At 41.4% G+C, this 18,341-nt stretch overlaps 1 protein-coding gene across 2 annotated transcripts in view; it reads left to right on the forward strand.

Annotated features, from left to right (window-relative positions):
- Positions 1-15,335, forward strand: part of COL14A1 (collagen type XIV alpha 1 chain) — a 151,470-nt gene extending 136,135 nt beyond the window's left edge. Inside the window, exons 46-49 of one of the 2 annotated variants that reach the window (XM_034422237.2) lie at positions 9,426-9,503; positions 10,720-10,875; positions 13,163-13,216; positions 14,478-15,335. In XM_034422237.2, coding sequence (XP_034278128.2) covers positions 9,426-9,503; positions 10,720-10,875; positions 13,163-13,200 — 272 coding nt within the window. In that variant the 3' untranslated portion in view covers positions 13,201-13,216; positions 14,478-15,335. The remainder of the gene's footprint in view (positions 1-9,425; positions 9,504-10,719; positions 10,876-13,162; positions 13,217-14,477) is intronic. The other variant, XM_034422236.2, reaches the window with a different exon arrangement.
- Positions 15,336-18,341: the final 3,006 nt, after the last annotated feature.

The following is an 18,341-nucleotide window of genomic DNA, read 5'->3' on the forward strand; positions in this document are numbered from 1 at the left end:
GTTCGATTTATATGCTGCCCTTCTCCGGAGACTCAGGGCGGCTTACAATGCATTAAGCAATAGCTTTCGCCCCCCACCCTAAGCAGGTGTTCTTTTTTATACAGCTTATTGCCCCCACAATCCGGGTCCTCATTTTACCTACCTCGAAAGGATGGAAGGCTGAGTCAACCTTGAGCCTGGTGAGATTTGAACTTGCAGTAATTGCAGGCAGCTGGTGCTACTTAACAGCATTTTAGTCTGCTGCGCCACCAAGGGTCTCCTGCTTGAGCAGCGGGTTGGACTAGAAGACCTCCAAGGACCCTTCCAACTCTGTTATTCTATTATTCTATCTGATGGATGTCATTTCACCAGGATTGTTTGTCAGTGACTGCTTCTCTGAGATGTTCTAAGGCAGGGGTGTCAAACTCAATTTCATTGAGGGCTGCATCATGGTTGTGTTTGACTTTGGGTGTGTGTGGGTGTGGCCAGAGTGGGTGTGGCCAGCTCAACGTCACTCGCGCCTGTGAGGGCCCGAGCACTATGCCAGAGAAAACGGGCTCCCGAGCTCCGTTTTCGGCTGCAATGGCCTCCTACAACCCTCTGCCAGCGAAAACAGAGCTCTGGAGGGCTGTGTATGGGCCTTCCGAGTTCTGTTTTTGCTGGCAGAGACATCGTAGGACGATCCTTTACTATTTCCAGGGTGGCCCCGCAGGCCGGATCTAAGGACCCTGCAGGCCGGCTCCGGCTCCAGGGCCTTGACTTCGACATCCCTGTTCTAAGGTCATATTTATGTTATCAGTATCTAGCAAGATCTCTATTCTTTTCTCACACGCTTTTTTTTTTTTTTTGGCGGCTTTAAACTTTCCCAAGCATAAAGTTATTCTCCAAAGAGTTTTATCTTTTCATTCTGATGGTAAATAGCAAAAACATTCATTCCGTCCAAGCTTCCTTGTTAGATTTCTCAAATGTGTTGTAAACAAAAACTTACAGATAGTCCTTCAAGTATGATTGCAACAGTGACCAGTATTTCTGTTGCTTAGCAAAGCAGTTGTTCAGTGAGTCTGGCCCCAATTTTACAACTTTTTTGCCATGGTTGTTAAGCGAATCAGTGCAGGAGTTAATCACATGGTTATTAAGTGAGTCTGGCTATTGATTTTGCTTGTTGAAAGCTGGCTTGGAAGTTTGTAAATGGTGATCATGTGACCTCAGAATGCTGTAACCATTGTAAATACAGGCTGGTTTTGACCCCAAATTTTGATCACATGACTCTAAAGATGGTCTCCTGCTTGAGCAGGGGGTTGGACTAGATGATCTACAAGGTCCCTTCCAGCTCTCTTATTCTATATTCTAAATAAATGTTTGTAAATTGAGGACTATATGAATGAGTCTTATGTCTAACAATCTTCTGTAAGCTATTTAGGAATCGGAATGGAATGAGTGCGTAGGTCATAAATTTCAAAATAGATGAGAGATTTTTCTCTTGACTAAATATGTATGCTTTAGGGAAATTTCTTGGCCTCTGAATCAGTAAATTGAGAAGGCAACCAAAAGTACTGATGAAAATATAACAAACTATGCAGCTGGTTAAGAGTTGAAGATTTGGCTGTTGGTTAAATTGTTCTAGGAATGGTGTTATATCCGGATAAATCAAATTCATGGGAATTTGATTTAGCCATTTATCCTTTAATCTTCCAGATGCTACCTGCACCCTTAAGTCAAAGTAAAATCACTATAATTTTTTTAAAAAATCAGCTCCACAAACAATGAAAACAGTTGTAATGAGAGCTTCTTTTAAACTGCCACCGTTTCATTTGTTTTCAGTTTTACTCCAAATTAGACTTTCCCCAATTTGGTGTCAACGAGATAACAGACTGTATAAAATCAGTAAAGAAGGAGAGGAAAAAAAATCCACAATTTCTTTCTGCTAATGAAATCTTCACTCTACTTTTGCTTGCTTTGTGCACTTAACATCTCTTCTTGTTGAAATTATTTCATGAAAAATGCCAATTCTTGTTTTAGGGAAGAAATCCACAGTAAAAATAAAAGCTGAGCGGGAAACACTGTTTGCGTGCCATGGGCATGATGAGTTCAAACAACATTGGCATAACAGCATAACTATTTGTTGGCACCTTGAACACGGAGCAGAAACAGCATTAATTATGCTGTGGTTTCTATGTGCTAGAATTCGCTTTCCAGTTATCCCACCAGAGAGCTGAGGAGTGAATATTTCACACATTAATCATAAATACTAAAACCAGGAGAGTCAAACAAAGGCTCTTCTCCAATTTTCAGTGATGCAATTCTCCTTTGTCCTTGAGACTAGAGCAGTGATGGCTAACCTTTTTGCCCTTGCATGCCAAAAGCCTGGGGGGGGGAGTGTGTGGGGGTGTCGAGTGCGCATATGCCCACACCCATAATTCAATGCACCCCGCCCCCATGCATGCACACATGACCCCCACACGCTCCCCCTGCTTTTGGCACGCGATGGCACGGTGGGCATGGTAGGCCCATTTTTTGCCTTCCCCAGGCTCCAGAGGCTTTCTAGGAGCCTGGGGAGGGCAAAAACGGCCTTCCCCACCCCCCCTGGAGGCCGTCCGGAGGCCAGAAATGGCCCATTTCCCGACTTCCGGTGGGCCCAAAAGGCTCGAAAATCAGCTGGCCGGCGCACACATGCACACTGGAGCTGAGCTAGGGCAACGCTCGTGTGCCCACAGATATGACTCCACGTGCAACCTGTGGCATGCATGCCATAGGTTCGCCATCACAGGACTAGAAGAAAGGCCAGGTTAGTGTAGCGATGAAGGTGCTGGCGTAGAAACCAGGAGACTGGCCCAAAGTCACCCAGTTGATTTTCATGCTCAAAGATGAACTAGAACTGAACGTCTCCTAGTTTCTGGTCCAGCATCTTCATCACAATATCAAACAGATATAGTGATAGTGTAAAACACCTTCCATGAGGTCAATGTTCTGGTTGAGATTGAACAGCTTTGCTTCTTTCAAACCCTATCCTTTTTCAACTTGCCAATAAACTGGGTGGAGGGAAGGGTGGAATGGAATGTTGAGAAGTTATGCCACAGAGCATGAGAGCCTGGAAACTATCAAGGTCACCACTGCAGGTGCTTGAGCAGGAGGTGGACTGTTCCCATAACAAAAGGACGTCTCATAATTGGACAATGTGATCACTTAGGGGTGGGAAGAAAGGGAAGCCATTGTTTAACTAGGCAAGCATTTGTGCAGGAAATCCAGAGCTGGTTTTGATTCTTCAGTACCAAAATCGTGTATCCAATAAAGTATTTATTTCGTGTATCCCAAAATAAAGTTTTGGGAATCATCCCCCCCCCCAAGAGAAATGATTAGAGAGGCATAAAACCTAATGGCCAGATATGAGGAAGGGGTCTTGAAGAGGACAGCTGTTGCCCTCCTGTAGGTTTCTCACATAGACAGATTGGGATGCTTGCTTTCAAGATGGCTTGTACTGTTTTCATAGGGGAAAATGCTAGTTTCCTGCTAAATGACTCAGATCTATCTTCTGCCAGATGACCAGAATTACAAGATTAATAGAAAATAAAATATGATTGAAAATTTGGGTTAAAGCAGAGCGTGTGTCCACTGTGAGATTGGTTCCAAATGTTTGATTCTGAACATTTATAGCATTCATTGTTTTCTCTTACTACAATCATCATCTTCTTCTTCTTCTTCTTCTTCTTCTTCTTCTTCTTCTTCTTCTTCTTCTTCTTCTTCTTCTTCTTCTTCTTCTTCTTCTTCTTCTTCTTCTTCCTCCTCCTCCTCCTCCTCCTCCTCCTCCTCCTCCCCCTCCCCCTCCCCCTCCTGCCTTCTATGTTAACTTTGCCCAGAGTTGAAGATGAATTGGCTAACAAGTAAGGAAATAAATAAGCAATCAAATAAATAAATAACATGAACACTCCCTGTTTGACTTGGGCATTTCCACAACCAGGATGTGGATTTCAGAGGTTTACCCCGGAGAATAGCTGACACAGCCACATTGTGTGAATGTTGCTAGTATCCCTCACATTATTTTCAACAGCACCGGGCCAAAGGAAGAAAGCCAAGATAATTATTTCTTTTCCACATGTATTAAATACTTTTTTTCAATTTTTGGAAGGATGTTAATTTAGTCCAGCTGCTCCCACCCTTACTCTTCAGAATTTCAGTGTGTCCTTTGAATCGTAAATTGCAATGGAAAACCATGACTTCAGGTTTCCTTTAAGCCTGAATACAATTATGTCTTTCCAAAAAAAAAAAAAAAAAGCCTGGGAAACTAGCCTAGGATCTTGGCTTGATGATTGATTTTCTTTTAATTGCTTTATTAATCTTATGCCAAACCACCTGACTATGTCTTCTCTCTGAAACAATGCTAAATATTCAGCATCAGCCTTAGCTTCTGGCCAGAGGAGAACTCTGGAGGTTGCGACCTACAAGCCAGTTGGATTAGCTTTTAAGCCAACAATTCATGGAAACATTATGATTTCAATTTAAGTACAGTTTGGCTCACCCTTGAATTGGAATTCAGCCCTGCAGCCTTTTCAGAGTTTATTCTACCAAAGCCTACGATGGATTCAGCTTTTATTCCCAACTTGTTCATCTCTCTTGGGTTAGCCACGTGGATATGGCAAAACATGGAGGAAAAGGCCAAATTGTAACTTCCCATTTATCAGAGACCCACATTTAATTTCAAGCATCTGTCCCTGGATACTTAAAATCCCTTGTGGTGAGGGGTTTGAGGAGTGGGATAGCCCATTAGAGCAATAGCAATAGCACTTAGCCTTATATACCGCTTTACAGCCCTCTCTAAGTGGTTTATAGAATCACCATATTGCCCCCAACAATTTGGGTCCTCATTTTACCCACCTCGGAAGGATGGAAGGCTGAGTCAACCTTGAGCCTGGTGAGATTTGAACTGCCAAATTGCAGGTAGCTGGCAGGCAGCAGAAGTAGCCTGTAGTACTGCACTCTAACCACTGTGCCACCTCAGCAGTGGTTCAGGAAGTTGCTATCTAGACGGTAGTTATTATATTTATGTCTCTTCTAACTTTCTTCCTCCCATTGCTTTTCTTGCTATGTTCTTCCTAGTTTTCTTCTTTTACCTGGGGAAAAAAAAGCAGATTTTTCTGGTGGCAGGGGGAGAGAATCAGTTTGGTCTAGTGGTTAAGGCACCAGGCTAGAAGCCAGGAGACTGGGAGTTCTAGCCACTGGTGGGATTCAAATAATTTAATAATCGGTTCTCTGCCCTAATGACCAGCTGGGTGGGCGTGGCCTTGGTGGGCATGGCCAGGAGGTGTGACAGGCAGCACGCAGACTCCTGCACCCTCCTGGGAGCAAAAATGGCTGCGGGGGGGATGTGCCCCCCCCCACATTTTGGGCCTAGTAGGCCTCCCTGCAGCCTCCTGGGAGTGAAAACGGATCATGGGGGAGGGCCACGCGGCACTCCCTCCGCACCCTATTTTGGGCCTAGTCGGCCTCTCTGTAGCCTCCTGGGAGCGAAAACAGGCTGTGTGGGTGGCACACTGCACCCCCATGCCCCGTTTTGGGCCTAGTAGGCCTCCCTGCACTTACCTGGGAGCCAAAATGGGGCGCATGGAGTCTCCTGGAAGAGATGCTGTGGGGCAAGGCCAGACAGCAATTTAACTACTGGTTCGACTGAACTGGCCCGAACCAGCTGAATCCCATCACTGGTTCTAGCCCCACCTTAGGTATGAAAACTGGCTAGGTGACTTTGAGCCAAGCTCCAGGAAAACTGGGAGTTCTAGCCAGCCTTAGGCATGAAAAATCAGCTGGCTGATTTTGGACCAGTTTCAATCTCTCAGCCCAGTTTACCTCAAAGGGTTGTTGTTGTTGTGGGGAAAATGGGAGGAGGAAGAAGTTCAGGTAGTCCTCAACTTACGAACACAATTGAACCCAAAATTTGTGTTGCTAAGTGAAACATTTGTTAAGTGAGTTTTGCCCCATTTTATGACCTTTCTTGCCACCGTTGTTAAGCGAATCATTGCAGTTGTTCAACTAATAGCATGGCTGTTCCGTGAATTTGGCTTCCCCATTGTCAGAATTACCCAAAAGGTGATCACATATTCCCCAGGACAGTGTAACTGTCATAAATATGAGTCAGTTGAGAAGCATCTGAATTTTGATCACATGGCTATGGGGATGCTGCAACAGTGATAAGTGTGAAAAATGGTCATAAGTCGCTTTTTTTCAGTGCCGTTGTAACTTCAAATGGTCACTAAATGAACTTTTGTAAATCGAGGACTACCTGTATCGTGTGTGTTCATCACCTTGAGTTATTTGTAAAAATAATAAAGGTGGGATATAAATAAAGTGAAAATAACAATGAAGTGAGAACAGGAGACTTAGAGAAGCAGAGCACAATAGACCCCTAAAGTAACAACCTGCCCGAAGCTCCTTCCAGCTTATGGTCAGTTAGTATTAACTTGATTTCCAGGAAACAAAAATTAACAATCCAAGCAAAGAAAGCCAAGGTGGCGCAGTGGTTAGAGTGCAGTATTGCAGGCAGCAATTTGGCTGCAGTTTGGCAGTTCAAATCTCACCGGCTCAAGGTTGACTCAGCCTTCCATCCTTCCCAGATGGGTAAAATGAGGGCCCAGATTCTTGGGGGCAAGAGGCTGACTCTGTGAACCTCTTAGAGAGGGCTGTAAAGTACTATGAAGCAGTATATAAGTCTAAGTGCTATTGCTATTGCTACCTTGTTTCCCCTAAAATAAGACATCACCTGATAATAAGCCCAATCGGGCTTTTGAGCGCATGCGCTAAAATAAGCTCCCCCCCAAAATAAGCCCTCCCCCAAAATATAAGACAGGGTCTTATTTTCGGGGAAATATGGTATAAAGAGAGGCCATTTCTAAAAAGGGCTTTTAAATAATTCCTTACTAGAAAAGCAGGCCAGCAGCAGCAACTTCTTTGAAAGCAATTAGCAATGACTGGCCAGGCCTGGGATTTTGTTTTGTTTTTTTTGCTGTCAAGCAACAAGGACCAATTTTTGTGTGTATGTGTGTCCTGAGCATGTGAGGTGATCTAACTACGCAAGACCCATAATGGCATTGTAATATAATTCAGGAAATAAGTATGTCTGGTTTTGCTGCTGGCACCGATGCTTCAACTGATAGCACCATATGGAAGCCCATTTGAAAAAATAAAATGTATCGTCTTCTGTCTGGTTTTTAAATCCAGGTTTTGCAAGGGGAGGGAGGCAATTTGTATCCAAGTATATTTTCAGAATTCCACTGCTGAGGAAGTTTCTTTTGAATTCAGCCTCGATATAAGTAATAATAAAAAGTAATAATAAAAGTAATGAGCCACAGTAGCACAGTGGTTAAAGTGCAGTACTGCAGGCTACTTCTGCTGACTGCCGGCTGCCTGCAATTTGGCATTTCAAATCTCACCAGGCTCAAGGTTCACTCAGCCTTCCATCCTTCCGAGGTGGGTAAAATGAGGACCCAGATTGTTGGGGGCAATAGGCCGACTCTGTAAACCGCTTAGAGAGGGCTGTAAAGCAGTATATAAGTCTAAGTGCTATTGGTAATACTGATACAGTTACTTCACAGCCATTAGAAAGTCATGCAGCCGTTGCAATTAGCAAAGGGTGCACACCAAGTATTTGGGGAGAATAGCTAGTGATTCTTTAACAATGCTATTTTTTATAAGCCGCTGATGCTGAAATGCCAGCTTTGATTCTGTGCATGCATATGCGGTGCAAAATGAAAGGAAGTGAAATGGCTGCAACAGAAAACCTGAGGAAAAAAATGATGGAAAGGGATCCATCAGTCAGCTCAGGTTTATGAAGCTTTGAAGTAAAACATAGTTCTTACAATTGCCAACTTCACATGTGGAAAATTCAGCATCCTCACTTTGCTGAATACTGCCTGGTGGCTGGACGTATTTATATGGATTTACTTTTGCTATATATCCACCCTTCCTTTCTGCCAACAAGACATTTGAGGCAGTCAGACTTCTACTCAGGTAGAGCTTCTGGCAGAGCAGGGAAATTGTGAGAGGTTAGAAGTTTTGTTTCCACCCCCCCTTTTTTGCAGTGCAACTTTTATGTGAAAATCTTGCTCCTGGCAGCCCAATCCAGCAGCAATCTTTTGAAAATGCAGTGCTTACAGAAGATGGCGACTCAGATCTGAGTGTCCGTAATAAGCAGACGGGCTAAAGTGCTGTCTTAAAAAGTCTATGTCAAGATTGAACCTCTTTGCTTCTTTCAAACCTTAAAGCATTTCAACTTGCCAATGAACTGGGAGAAGGGAAGGGGGAAATAGAATGCTGAGAATGTGTGCATGGATCGTGAGAGCCTGGCAACCATCAAGGTCACGGCTGCAGGTGTTTGGGAAAGAGATGGACTGTTTCCATAAAAAAATGATGGCCTCGTAATTGGACAATGTGGGGAGGGTGGAGAGAAAGGGAAAGTATTGTTTGCCTAAACAAGCATTTGTGCAGGAAAACCAGAGCTAGTTTTGATTCTTCGGTACCAAAATGGTGTATCCAATAAACTTTTGCTTTTGGGAATTCAAAGCTCCCAAGAGTGGCGAGCCTGAATGGAGCCTGAGTGGTGTAGGAGGCTAATGCCTCCTACTAAGGCAGCATTTAACATCCAGCTGCCTGCAATAACTGCGAGTTCAATTCTCACCAGGCTCAAGGTCGACTCAGCCTTCCATCCTTTCTAAGGTGGGTAAAATGAGGACTCGGTTTGTGGGGGCAATAAGCTGACTTTGTATAAAATATACAAAAATATGAAGGCTATTGCTTAATGCATTGTAAGCCGCCCTGAGTCTCCGGAGAAGGGCGGCATATATATATAAAAAAAGAAGAGTGTGTCCTTTTTGAGGTTTACTAGTCAGACTATTGACAGTCTGCCTGAAAAGACAAGCCTTTGGGTTCAAGGGGAAAGGGAAAGGGGTAACTTGACTTTAAGATAAATGGACTTCAAGTCCCATAATTCCCCAGGTAGCCATGATGTGCATGATACCTAGTTGGGTAATGAGATGACTATAAGCGAATTACCAAGCTCAGAGAGTACCACGGACTCCAAAGTTCAGCCCTGAGCTACATATATTCTCTTCTATTGGAACCCTTCAGATATTGAAAAACTTATTTTCTCAAGAGCCCTCTTCTGTAGACTAACCATACCCAGTGCCTTTAACTGTTTCTCCTATACTCTCTGCATATGGACCAAGACAAAAAGAGTCAGCGATGTCTCAAATTAGCAACGCTATGCCATCCAAGAGGGACTGCAGCAGAATTCTAGTGTAGCAACTTTCCATGATGCTTATAGTCGCATAGCTTCCAGAATCATTTTTCTTGGCTTCCTTCCTTCCTTCCTTTTAATTAGTAAAAGATGCCCAGAGAGAAACACGTATCAAATCTTTCCCCCACCCCCACATCTATTTTGATTTCTGTCTTTTTCTTTAAACCAGGCTCACCAGGAGAAAAGGGAGAACGAGGTAACCCAGGTATCGGAACCCAAGGCCCCCGAGGTCCTCCAGGGCCAGCAGGTAAATGAGATGTACTGTAGAACTCAATTTTTTTTTTTTTAGATAAGGAAGTTCAGTTGCTTCTGCTATTCATTTTTTTACAGGAAGGGCATTTCTTGCTAAGCCTTTTTCTTCCAAAAATTATGTACCGATTTGGATATTCCTTTCTGGCCTTCCAGCATCAGGAATTATTTCTGCATTTTAAAATTTCCAGAATACATAGGAATGGCTGTATGTGCAATTCGGCACACATTCCATCCACTTTTATTTCTTCATGAATATATGTGCCCCAAATGAGTTAAGGACTATTAATTTGCCCATGAACTGGTTGTATCAGTGGTGGGTTGCTCCCGGTCCAGTCCGGTTCTATAGAACCGGTAGTAAAACCAGTGGGAGGTTCTGCCTACCCGCCATGAAGTCATCATGGGTGATCTGCACGCTCCCGTTGCAAACCAGTAGTAAAGGTAAGTAGAACCCACCCCTGGGTTGTATGTACAATTGACATGTATGTACAATTAACTGATATGTAGGTCTTTGGTTATTCGGGTTTTGTGCTAGGAGCACGAAGCCGAAAACACCAGCCTGAAGATGACGAATGAGACTTCGTTGAAACGTTGCCAAGACACCTCCAATTTTATGCGGGAGAAAACCCGAATAACCAAAGACTTACATACAAACACCTGCGAAAACCTCAGAAAACAATTAACTGATAGTATGTACAATTTAACATTTGAAAAGGTTGGCACAATGCAGGTGCCTGTTCTCAAAATCAATTCATAATTGTTCACTTTTCAACTCATTGTGTATGTCAGACAATCTTTCTGGCTTTAGGACAGGGCTCCCCAACCTTGGCAACTTTAAGACTTGTGGACTTCAGCTTTGCCGGCTGAGGAATTTTGGGAGTTGAAGTCCACAAGTCTTAAAGTTGCCAGGATTGGAGACCCCTGCTCTAGGAAACTTGTAAAAGCACAGTAAATTTTAAAATTCTGTCATCAGTTTAAACTTTAGATCAGAAGTGTCCAGTCTTGGCTTGTGGACGTCAACTCCCAGAATTTTCTTGTGGACCAGAATTTCCCAGCCAGCCATGCCTGCTGGGGAATTCTGGGAGCTGAAGTCCACAAGTCTTGATGTTGCCAAGGTTGGATACTTCATTATTAGCCCTAAATATTAATGAGGGATTGACCTTTTGCAATAGGGCAGAGGTAAAATTCTTACTGTCGCTTCTTGTACCCCATAGGACCTCCAGGTGAGAGTCGAACTGGCACTCCTGGGCCTTCAGGATCCCCTGGTCCCAGAGGAACAGCCGGTCGCACAGGTCCACCTGGGGCACAGGGAACACCTGGACAGCCAGGGTACTGTGATCCTTCCTCTTGTGCTGGTTACGGAGCAGGTGGTAAGTATTCTTTTCCAACTTGGAATTTAGTTTTGCCTGTATTTTGCCCGTGACACCTGTCTTCAAAGCTAAGTGGTGTAGCAAAAGATTTCAGTTTTTGGTATTTGTTGCAGAAGGAGAATTGCTGTTTAGAAAACAAAACAATGCCTCTCTTTTATCAGTGTATTCCTCATGCATATTTGCAGCCATTGTTGGAATCATTACTATTTTGGAACTGCCGTTTTTATTTTGTTTTATTAAAACAAGACCTTCTTTTAACGTGATTTCAACCAAGCAGAAATTTCGTTATGAATAATATGTGTTAATTCCAACCATGTTGGTTACTTGGTCACAACTGTGAGGAGAAAATTTCATTGACCTCTCTTTCTGATAGCTCTGTAATATACCTCTGGATTGACATCAGGAATGAATCTTGAAGCAAGTTCAAGCAGGGTGAATGAACTTTCTGAGCCAAATGTCAATCTAAAGGTTACTCAGGCAGGAATGGTAGTTGCACTAATTGTTTTAAAAAGAGGCAATGTGACTTTCTAGTATGAACAGAAAAAACTTTATAAAAAGTGACATAAAATTAGAAGTATTTTGTTGTGTCTGTTGCACTTATTATAATATTGCTATGCTATCCAACTAATCTGTTTCATCCCATCTGAATGCTTTATTCATGTAATTCCCTTCTTCATCTCTTGAGCTGATATTTTATATACTTCCCTTGAGGAGGAAAGAATAATTATCCAACTTTCTCATTCATGAGCTTTCAAACCGCATGGAAGAATGAACTTTACTAACTAAGCCTCTCATTAAACAAAAATACATAATGTCGTAATAAATGAATGGTACATACACCTTCCAAGAACAGACTGACTATTTCTACTGCATGATTATATCTTAATTTTTTCCCCACTAAAGCAGTGGTTTTCAAACTACTAAGTGCCCTCAAAAATATTAAGAGGTTCCTCTAAAACAGGGGTCTCCAACCTTGGCAATTTTAAGACTTGTGGACTTCAACTCCCTCAAAAATATTAAGAGGTTCCTCTAAAACAGGGGTCTCCAACCTTGGCAACTTTAAAACTTGTGGACTTCAACTCCCAGAGTTCCTCAGCCAGCTTTGCTTTGAAGTCCACAAGTCTTAAAGTTGCCAAGGTTGGAGACCCCTGCTCTAAAAGACAGTCATGATTTGATGTTATTCGACCATAATTTATTCTCCTTCACAGCAAACAAAATGCATTGAAAAGTGGTTTGACTGCTCCATCAATCTTCCCCTCAAACTTGCTGCCAAAAAAAGAATGTTCTACTCTCAAGGCTTCAACAACACAAAGATAACCAAATTGATAAGGAAATGTGATGACAAAAGCAATTCTTGGAAAACCACTGTTTTAGAAAGAGAGAGGCCACAAAAAGGAACAGAGGGAAATTTGGCATGAATAGCTAAATTGCATGGGATCCTTCAACGTGTTGGGTTGTGCAGCATGAAACAATCCTTTGGATCTTGCAAGTTAAGAAGCTTTATAATTAATGTTTAGTTACATCCAACCTTAGTGGCATGTTTAAGTTTAGGCATCCTCGATCAAACTGTAATGAATGTTCAATGAATCTTTAGGGAACAGAAGTTGACCACAACCTCTACATGGTATCCAAGTAAAACGTGACATCTTTTTGCAAACTTGAATGCATGCTAACTATTTGTGTGCAGCTCTTTGCAGATTCAGACTGGAAGAATAACAAAACAGTGAGTATGTCAGGGGAACAAATTTAGATGCATTTAGATGAACCGGTGCTATTTTGTTTTTTACTGTGAAGTTACTAATGAGGCCCTGCACGTTAATTGGCTCGGTAGGTCTACACTTACGTGGAAGAATAGAATTTTATTAGTAAACATTCTGACCCTTCTCAGCTAAGGTGGTGATTGTATTCTGCCTAATTTCAACATGGATATAGTATTTGAAAATGAAAATAAATTCACTCTTACAAAGTAGGAGAATGGATTGTTAAAAGTTCTGCACCTGCCAAATTGCTTTGTTGTTTTGAATCGGTAAACAACTACACATAACAAATAATTGTGCATTCAGATTTCCAGAAAGATGTCTTTACAAATTCAATGAAAGATACAATTTGGCCTGGGTGCTTCAAACTTTGCATGTAGATTTAAAATGCAAGATTAATGTATATACTTCAGCCTGGCCTCTGAAATGTCTTTTACTGACCTGTATGTTTTTCTTTGTTGTCCATTTACTCCTATCCTTTCCCCCTCTTTTCCCCCACCCCTTACCATTGTTCATTTTCAATTTTAAAGGCTCATTCCCTTACAATGGCTACCAATATGGAAGGTGAAAGAAACTGATTTCGGGTAGAGTTTGTTTTTTCTTTCATTTGGACAAAGATCAGAAATGATTATTGAACTGCCTCACGCTTTTTCAACCAACAGCACTGATGGTATAGGGCAATGGTCCCTGAACTTGACAAGACATATAATTGAAATGCAGTATAGGTGCAGACCAAATCTTGATTAAAAAAAAATTAAATCCTTTAATAAGGATTGCATGACAATCATTTCACATTGACTGCAATGTTCCCAATATGATTAATGCAACATTAGTAATAAATAAATAGTCCCACTTTTTGGAAGGTTATTATGTAAGATTGGGACAGCGTGGTAGCTCAGTGGTTAACCCCTGGGCTTCTCAGCTGGAAAGCCAGCAGCCCAGGTTTGAGACCCGAGCACCATGTGGTGGAGTGAGCTCCCGTTCTCGCCCTAGCTCCTAGCAACCTAGCAGTTTGAAAGCATGCAAAAGTGAGCAGATAAATAGGTACCACTACGGTGGGAAGGTAACAGTGCTCCATGACCTCATGCTGGCCATATGACTGTGGAAATGTCTTCAGACAGTGCTGACTCAATGGCCTTGAAATGGAGATGAGCACCGTCCCTTATAGTCCAAACGACTAGCGGAGTAAAATCCACAGGGACTCTTTTTTAAAAAAACTATATGAGATTATTTATATAGTTCTAACAATTAACAACAAATTCCCTGGTTGGATTAATGTTGATTATTTAATTTTACAAATTATTTTCTGATTATATATATTTTTTTGATGTTTAAAATGGACTGAGTTTCTAGAGATGCTCTAGCTCAGGGGTGTCAAACTCGATTTCATTGAGGGCCGCATCATGGTTGTGTTTGACCTTGGCTGGCCAAAGTGGGCATGGCCAGGATGGGTGTAGCCAGCTTGTCACTCATGTCAGGTGTCTTGTGGTGGCCCTGAGCGCTCTGCCAGTGAAAATGGGCTCCCAAGCCCCGTTTTCGGCTGTCATGGCCTCCTACAACCCTCTGCCACTGAAAACAGGGCTTAGGAGGGCCCTCAAGCTATGTTTTCACTGGCAAAGGGTTGCAGGAAGCCTTGGCAGCCGAAAACAGAGCTCGGGAGTCCATTTTCGCTGGCAGAAGCACCGCGGCCCAGTCCTTCGCTGTTTCCAGGACGGTCCCGCAGGCCAGTTCGAAGTACCCCGCGGGCCGGATCTGGCCCCTGGGCCTTGAGTTTGATACCCCTGCTCTAGCTTTAATTCTTTAATTCCCTCTTGTGTTAATTGTGTCTTTCCTTTGTGGGTTAAGGTGGCTACGGGGATCCAACAGATCAAGACGTTCCAGTTGTGCCATTAACCCACAACTCCTACCAACTGTATGGTTCCGAGGATCTTTATGAAGATCAGCCAGAGCCCTATCTAGGATCCTATGCTTATCCTCATGTCGCACAACCAGAATTCACACCCGTGGATGAAGAAATGGAGGCTGCCGGAATAAGCCGCTTTCCGAGGAGAATCTCCAAAAGAAGTATCAGCTCTCCAAAACGCAATTGACCAATTTAAAAAAACCTCACGATGAACTGCTTTTTATATTCTTTGTGTACGTTAGTTAAGCTAATGTTTAGGCCTCTGTCCGGTTGACCTAAATGTTGTCATGGAAACTGTTTGCAAGCATATACATTAAAGGAAAAAAAACACATTATATTGTACATGACCATTTTGACAAGACGGGAAAGAGCTAATTACATTGCATGCAGAAATTATTAACAGTATAGCGGTTTATGGTTAAATGAAAACTCCAAAAGATGTATTTGTAGATGTTTATAGTTAGGTTATGAGTATGGTTCAATGCAGATTTCAAAATACTGCAATGCCAGATGGCAAATTTGAATTAAATCAAGGAGAGTTCTTTTATTCCTTGCTTTCTGATATTTTTGTCTACATTTTAAATATGTGCTTTCCTCAGAGTAAACCTACTAAAGCTACTACTATGTCTGAGTTCTCTGAAGTTTTTTTTTAAATTATCCATATAAAGATGTATATGAAGTGGGGTTTTTTTTCATCCCACAGTATTCCCATAAATACCTGTTGGAAATGCACCAATAATTTATTGTGGGTCTAATACTACTCTGTTTTCTATACAAATAAAGTGGCAAGCTTTTATAAATATTTTTTCTACTGTACTGATTTTGATACACCATAGTTTCAATATAAAATTGAATTGTATGTCTGATTTTATTAACCCTCAATTCCAAATTCGTGAATACCGATTATAGGCCAGTTAGCAAAATCCTGCTTATTTTAAGTGATTTGGATATCCTCATTTTTCCTGCTAGTCAAAAATCTATTCTACCCAGCAACATTGAAAAATCACTGCTTAAGAACCATATTTGTTCACGGTCTATTTCTTCCAGCATTTATTCATTCATTCATATTGGCATCTAATTCCTCACATTTCTCTAGAATAAGGCTAAAAATATGTTACACATGTGAGATTAGTATGATACAATTTTTCCTCAGTATTAATGTTTGTTTAAAAGGGGTAAGATGATCCTTTTTGATTACACTCAATGCCATTTTATATGCAATCTCTTAGTATTGTTTGCCAGAAAATGGTGAATCTGCAGCATGCTACAGGCAGTAATTTAAAGGTTATTTCTTTATCAGCCCCCAATGTTGCTCCTTATGAGTCAGAAATTGTTTTGACATGAAGCCATTGAGTGGGCTTAGAATTTTTGAAAGTACTTTGATTACAACTGATTAAGTCAATATAATAAAAAAAGTTTTTCTTAAATGTTTAAAACACAAACATCCTGAAGTAGCTTGAAGGATGTAACTCTCACTGGACTTTAGACAATCATTTTCATTTTGCTCGTAAGATCTTAATAAGCTCTTGCTTGATAAGACACAAATGGATTGAATATTTTTTTTACTTAATTCAATATAATAAACTTTTCCTTAAATATTTCCATACCTACAAATGCAAATATTTTGAAGTAGCATTGAAGAGTGTAACCCACACTGGACTCTAAACTAACGTTTTCCTTTTGCTTGCAAGATCTGTTTTAACAGGCTCCAGCTTAATATTACACCAATGGATTGAGTAACACTTTATTTCGAGATACCATAGATCTTTTCTAATAACATACTGTTTAGATAAGAACTAATGCAAACCTGTAATTTAAATTTTGATTTTACCTTAGTGGCTTCTTAAACTCTTATCAGTAAAATAGTCACTCAGTAATATATATCAAAAAACTAAAGAGTAAGGTGGACTAGTAATTTTATCAGCAATGCAAGTGAACTTCACAAATTATTGGTGGATGCTGATTACACTGTTTGACAAGCTTTAGAGAATTATAGAGAATAGTCAGTGGAGAAGGCATTAAATATGGATTACTCAATGAAACTCTGAATTTTGAAAAACAGCAGTTTGCATTTATAATACATGATATACTGTAAGCAAGGACTAGGATATAGTACTTCTGTACCCACTGAAAATCACTTTTAGTTTTGCAACTGAATAATCAATTTGTAGTCATAACTATAATGTTTTGAAAACTGCGCTATTTCAAGAGAAGAAAAAATTATCTAATTCCTTTTGATGACAATTTGCTACTAATGCTAATTTAATTATCTTTAAATGTTTTGTTGTACGTAGGCATGCCAGAAATAGTAATGAACATATGGGTGGTTTGAAAATGTTTCCCCTCCAAACTCTAGTAATGCTTAAATTCTGGAAAATTAACAGATGTTGCCAGATGTTCCTACAAATTATGATCATTGTGAAAGTATCTATATTCTCAATTCAGGCAAAGGTTTTGCCCTCTTATCTGGATTTCTAACCAGATGTGCAAATGTCTTCTAGAGCAGGGCTGTCAAACTCCGGGCCTGCAGGCCGGATGTGTCACGCGCTGGCCACGCCTGGTTTAGCGAAGGGGGAAAACATCCCAATATGTCATGTGACGCTGCCCTGACGATGTGAGTTTACCACCCCTGTTCTAGAGGGACTACAATGGCTCTTTGGCAGCTTGAATATTTTTGCCTCTATGCAAATGTCTGTGCAAAGATATAGGCACTTTTGTGGCTTTCTGAATGTTGCACTTTTAATACTTTAACTGAACTTACGCCATTTGGGAGGCCCATGGTTGACAAACTTGCTTCTAATATTAACAATGTTAACAATGTCACACACTGACATCTAAAGTATATCCAGAAGAGAACCCTAAACCCCAGTACTGCTCATTCTCCTTCTGTCAGAAGGGGATAACAAAATATTGTCAGCCTGTGCATAATTAATGAAATTCATTACCATAAAATGTAGTGATGACCACTAACTTGGATGAGGTGAAAAGAGAAATCATGAATTGTTTGGGACACAGACATTATCATTAGACCACCTGTGTTATATGTAGGGACTGAATTCCGCTAACATAAAACTAACTCAATAGAACACTTGTCCACAGAATTATTTTATGTTGGTACAATACATCCCTGTGGTTACTATTTATTTATTTAGCATATGGTGATGTTACCTTAGCCAGGAGACTACAATCCTAATGCAGAATAGTAGTTTGGCTGTCTAAGATTGCTATCCCTGTTTGGCTCACATGTGTTTTCCAAGGTGTGCCACGGGGTGAGCTAGCTCTGCACCAGAAAGAAAGGTGAGCGGCATTCCTGCAGCGACATCCGGGACTCTCTCTCTCCACTGAAGCTGCCTCATAAACAGATGTTGCACCCGGGAAGGTCCGGCACCAGCAGGATTCTAACCGTCCACATGAAGCACCGACTCGTCTCCCCACCTAAATGGTACCTATTTATCTACTCTAATACTGTTTTGAACTGATAGGTGGGCAGAAGCTGAGGCCAGTGACGGGAGCTCAACCCGCCATGCAGTGCTAGGACTCGAACTGCTAGTGCAAAGACCATCTTCAGGGTCAGTAAGCCACTGAGCCACTGTGCCTCGTATCCCTGGGGTGGATGACTGAATGTGGTGAGATTGAGGGTGGTAGTTATCTATTATAGCACTTAAAGTAGAGTTCAATCTTCTGAAAGAGAAGAGCTGCTAACATGGGAAATTAAATGTGCTTTCACTGGTTAGCTCCAGCCTTCAGCAGGAACATGAAACCTAACAGCTTGCTCAAATATTTTAGATATAATGAAGTAAGCATGA

The sequence above is a fragment of the Pantherophis guttatus genome, chromosome 3, assembly GCF_059756535.1.
Source record: "Pantherophis guttatus breed Tessera chromosome 3, ASM5975653v1, whole genome shotgun sequence".
Taxonomy (NCBI): domain Eukaryota; kingdom Metazoa; phylum Chordata; class Lepidosauria; order Squamata; family Colubridae; genus Pantherophis; species Pantherophis guttatus.